Genomic DNA, 4,768 nt, shown 5'->3' on the forward strand with positions numbered 1-4,768 from the left:
GAAGATGAACAGTCTGCGACGTGGCTTCCCTACCTAACCTCAACATGGACTGCTGGCAAGCCCTCTGGATCTCCTGTACTCCTGCCCCGAGATCCAAGTCTTTCTCGGGCTGAATTGTAATGATGAGGCTAATTGGACCTGGGAGATGGGTCCCCCTTGAATCGGAAACCATCTTGGAAACATCCCAACTAGCGGCCCCATCTTCAGTTGTGCTCTTCAGAAGAAGAGGTGAAGAAAGCCTCACTGGGGCTTCAAGGTCTATGAAGAGGAACGTTGAAATGTGCTCCATGATTCTCTCCTGTAAGAGCTGGGTTGTATTCTAGTCGCCGAGAGGGGGAGCCTCACAGCCTACCCGTTGGCGTTTCTCCTTGGGGAGTCCCTGTCACGGTCTTGACGGACGTTCCAGGTCATGTAACTGATGTCACGACAGCCTTTTGAAAACTTGGTTTCTGCTGAGGGGGAACGTCTACAGAACTGTAGGCGTCAGATAGCACAGTATCCCAGCATGCATCTCTGGTCACTCAGATCACACCCTGATCAGTAAGGCAACACTCATGCGATGTGCATGCAATGTTTTGGAGAGTAGTAAGGAAGTAGACAAAAGGCATGAGAACAGTTTGTTATTTTGTACTGTTGTCTGTCAGCCTTGTTTATGGGTGGGAATTGTTTGCTAAATGGGGGGGATATGAAATGTATAGTCAATTATTTGTACATGAACCAACAGCAACAAACTACTAGATCTGCTCAAGGTAAGTCTGTTGGCTGTATTTTGCAACGAGACGACCAAAGCACCCCAAGATCTCCATCGTCGTTCCAGCTCAAGGTAAGGGGCTTCTGCGGGGGGGTTGGTAGTTAGATTCGAGACCGCTATGTGCACGGGTCTATAAAGATGCTGTCTGACTTCACAGGATCTCCTGGACCAGAGGCTGAGGACCAGCAGGTGACCAGATCCCTAAGACCAGGCATGGGAGACCAGAGGCTGGAGACCAGATCCCGCTGGACCAGGTATGGGGCACCAGGGTGAATAATAATACATTGGATGTGTATAGTGCTTTTCTCGCACTTAATTATAATGTAGGGTAACTAGATCCCCTAGACCAGGCATGGGGTACCAGGCTGGACCGGAGGCTGTGGACCGGAGGGTATCCAGATCCCCCTGGACCAGGAATGGGGCACCAGGCTGGACCGGAGACTGAGGACCGGAGGGTAACCAGATCCCCCTGGACCAGGAATGGGGCACCAGGCTGGACCGGAGACTGAGGACCGGAGGGTAACCAGATCCCCCTGGACCAGGAATGGGGCACCAGGCTGGACCGGAGAGTGGGGACCGGAGGGTAACCATCACCAAGCACTTGACACCCGGAGATTCTTTTTAAATATTTCAAACAATCATTCATTAGTTTTTCCTTCAGATTTTTCATTCTGTGAATTTTAGCCAAAGCTGTGATTTGACGTAATTAAAGTCACACCAGCTGCTACTACTATAGTTTATCCAGCGTACATCTAGATGGACACTAAAACACAACTAAAATGTAACAGCTGGTCACACTCACACCTGGTGACGTAACCTTTTAATGTGTGTTTGTATTGTGAACAGATGAAGCTGACGACCCACCAGGAGCGAGACGAGGACTACGATGGGACTGCTCAAGTCTTTGGAAGGTTAATACCAACAGTTTTCTTTACATCGTTTCACCACCAGAGCTATGCTGTTAAATTCACAGAATGTTTTACGATATTCCTGAATTACAAATTCCCAAGTGTGTGCATGTTTCATGTTGAAGTTTAACATTTGATTTGAATCAGAATTATTTAAACAAGGTGTCCAAAGAATAATAAACTACTACCACTGTTTCTAGTTTAGAATTCTCAAAACAAACGTATAGTTATAAGTATAATTATTAACAATTTCAACACAAATTATATTAACTAAAAAACTCATGGACAAAATGATGAGGAACCCTGGGCTGAGGAGAGCTGATGGAGGAGCCACCTATCTGGAGGGAGACCCGGAATGTGGTTAGCCTCATAGCTGGACATCGTTAGCCTCCTAGCTGGACATAGTTAGCCTCCTAGCATAATTGATAGTTAGCTTCATAGCATAATGGATATTGTTAGCCTCACAGCATAATCGACATCGCTAGCCTCATAGTGTTATCTATATCGTTAACCGCATAGTATAATTGATATTGTAGCATAATTGACATCGGTAGCCTCATAGCGTAATGGACATGGGTAGCCTCATTGACATGGTTGGCCTATGGCTAACAACATAGCTCATGCTACGAGGCTAACAATTTGTGTTTTTCCTCTTCAACATTTCAGTGACCCACCGACGGCGCCTCATCAGAGCTGGACGGTGGAGACTTCGGATTCAACGTCTACCTCGCAGGACGTGACTTAAGTCACGGGTTGTCAAGGGTTCCTTGTTTCTCAAGGGTTCCTTGTTCCTACGAGGGTTCCTGGTTCCTTCGAGGGTTCCTTGGTTCCTTCGTGGGTTCCTCATGGTTCAGTGTTAGGGACAGAGTTAGGGTCAGATGGTTTCACAATGAACTGATGGTTTTTGAATCCCATTCCAGAATTGTTTCACTGTGCGCACAGTTGTTGAAATGTATACTGATGTTTTATGATATTAAATCATTTAAAATGACCTCGCTGTGTGGCTTGTTGTGCGGTAATTTTTATTATACACATGCATGTTACCCTAATGTAAGGTTACCTCTCCCCTCCCCTATACCCTACCCTCCCCTATACCCTAACCTCCCCCTCCCCTATACCCTCACCTCCCCACTCCCCTATACCCTCACCTCCCCCTCCCCTATACCCTCACCTCCCCCTCCCCTATACCCTCACCTCCCCCTCCCCTATACCCTCACCTCCCCCTCCCCTATACCCTCACCTCCCCCTCCCCTATACCCTATCCTCCCCACTCCCCTATACCAAAACTCCCCCTCCCCTATACCCTCACCTCCCACCATACACCCTTACCTCCCCCCCTTCCCTTTACCCTAATCTCCCCCCCCCCCCCCCCTCCCCTAAACCAATTCATCCCTACACTAGACTATTTGAACTTTCTGACACTAAATGGGATTCATGCATTGTCATACTGGTTAGGTAACCATCCCACCTCTTTGTAACATACACCCCAGGTGGCTCTAAACACCATGTTCTATTCTCTACACCAAACTAACCTATTCATTTATCATGTATACAAACCTCACTGCCCTGTAACTGACCCTATATGGGTCAGGCCCTCGAGTCGTGGATCTGCTCGAGGTTTCTTCCTACATGTATCTCCAATTCGGGAGTTGTTCCTGGCCCCTGTTACTCATGGGCTCTCTCTGAATGTTCAACGCTCTGTAAAGCGCCGTGAGACGTGGAATGTTTTGGCGCTCTAGAAATAAAATTGAATTGAATATTAACTTGTGTATAATTCCCAATCTTTATTGATATATTTGCACTTTTAATCTTGCTGAATTGTACAAGGCAAATAAATTAAGTTAAAACTTAGTTCCCCGGCCCCATTCGTCTTTGTAAGGAAATCTTCTATTTTGTCTTTATTATTTTGCCAGAATGCACCAGAATGCTTCATTTGTGAAAATCACAAAAAGATCTTGTGGGGGAGGATGCCCCCCCCCCTACTGGGGTTTGGTTTACACACTTTCAGCCCCACCGGAAACTAAATTCACCAGCCGCCACTGATTATGATGCATTCTCATTTTAGGCAAAGTATAAGACAATACCTTCTTAACAGTATAATTGTAACCATGAATAAGTCGTTCAAGTAACAATATTCAAATACTAACATTGTTGGGTAAGACAGAATTTGGTTTTATTCTGAATCCAGTGAAACAGATTGGTGGTTTTAGCTGATATAAAAACTTTCAGGTGTTTATATATGTTTATGTTTAAGTATTTGGCAGACGCTTTTATCCAAAGCTGCATACATAAAAAATACATATAAAACAATCACTGTAAACATAATCATTTAAGGGAAGAATGTAATACAAAATATCGATACAAAGTGTAAAGACAGAATAAACTCTCTGCTGCTGCAGCAACAGAGATACAGTCTATAGGTCCCTAAAAGATGTATAGATATATAGATCTAATGTATTCATACATTGTTTATGTAGGATATACGTATGTATATATAACCTAATCATATTGTTTCTCCAACTTAAAAATAGCTGACCGTTTTTTCACCCTTCTCGGGGATTATATTCCCAGTTTTGATCTCGGACGTCTGGTCACTTATAGCATGTAAGAACATTCTATTACTGTTAAGCCAACTATGAATAATAAAACCGTGTCCTTTTATCATAGCTACACGTATGACAAAAAAACGCGTGAAAATCAGTGGTATTCAGTGAGGTAAGGTTAATTAAATGCGCTGACAGTCCATTGCTCCTGCCAAATGAATTACACAGAGTGGAGCGGATCATCTACTTAATAAGATGTCTATGAATAATACTGTCGGTGATCGTGTGTGTATTCGGTCTCATCCCCCCGTGTGTGTGTCCGGGAGCAGGCGGTTCACAGAACGGCCTGCAGGGGGTGCTGTCGACGCGTCTTCCGAGGACGTTTTATTTTGAAAAACCCAGTCGGCGGCGGCGACGTCACGCTAGCTCCGCTTCTCTGTGGAAGAAGTTACCTTCTCTCTGCTAGCGACCGAACGAGTTGAACCAGCTCCGCGTTATGAAGTGAGTCCCCCCCCCCCGCTGCACAAGACGCCCGTAGCCTCGGTCGGTACGCGGACCCCCCCCCC

At 45.5% G+C, this 4,768-nt stretch overlaps 1 protein-coding gene across 3 annotated transcripts; it reads left to right on the forward strand.

Annotated features, from left to right (window-relative positions):
- Positions 1-389: 389 nt before the first annotated feature.
- Positions 390-2,526, forward strand: LOC311350312 (uncharacterized protein). Of its 3 annotated transcripts, XM_084470315.1 has the most exons (5): positions 390-823; positions 909-1,005; positions 1,116-1,206; positions 1,598-1,662; positions 2,326-2,526. In XM_084470315.1, the coding sequence occupies exons 2-5, from the start codon at positions 965-967 to the stop codon at positions 2,402-2,404; spliced, it is 276 nt and encodes a 91-aa protein (XP_084326441.1). In that variant the 5' UTR covers positions 390-823; positions 909-964; the 3' UTR covers positions 2,405-2,526. The 3 variants fall into 3 exon arrangements, 2 of the variants coding, with proteins under 2 accessions (XP_084326441.1, XP_084326440.1); XM_084470314.1 differs by having other exon boundaries at positions 390-1,005; XR_014636655.1 differs by lacking the exons at positions 390-823; positions 909-1,005 and having other exon boundaries at positions 1,045-1,334.
- The last annotated feature ends 2,242 nt before the right edge of the window (positions 2,527-4,768 follow it).

Source organism: Micromesistius poutassou (genome assembly GCF_964030765.1).
Source record: "Micromesistius poutassou genome assembly, chromosome: 7".
NCBI lineage: Eukaryota > Metazoa > Chordata > Actinopteri > Gadiformes > Gadidae > Micromesistius > Micromesistius poutassou.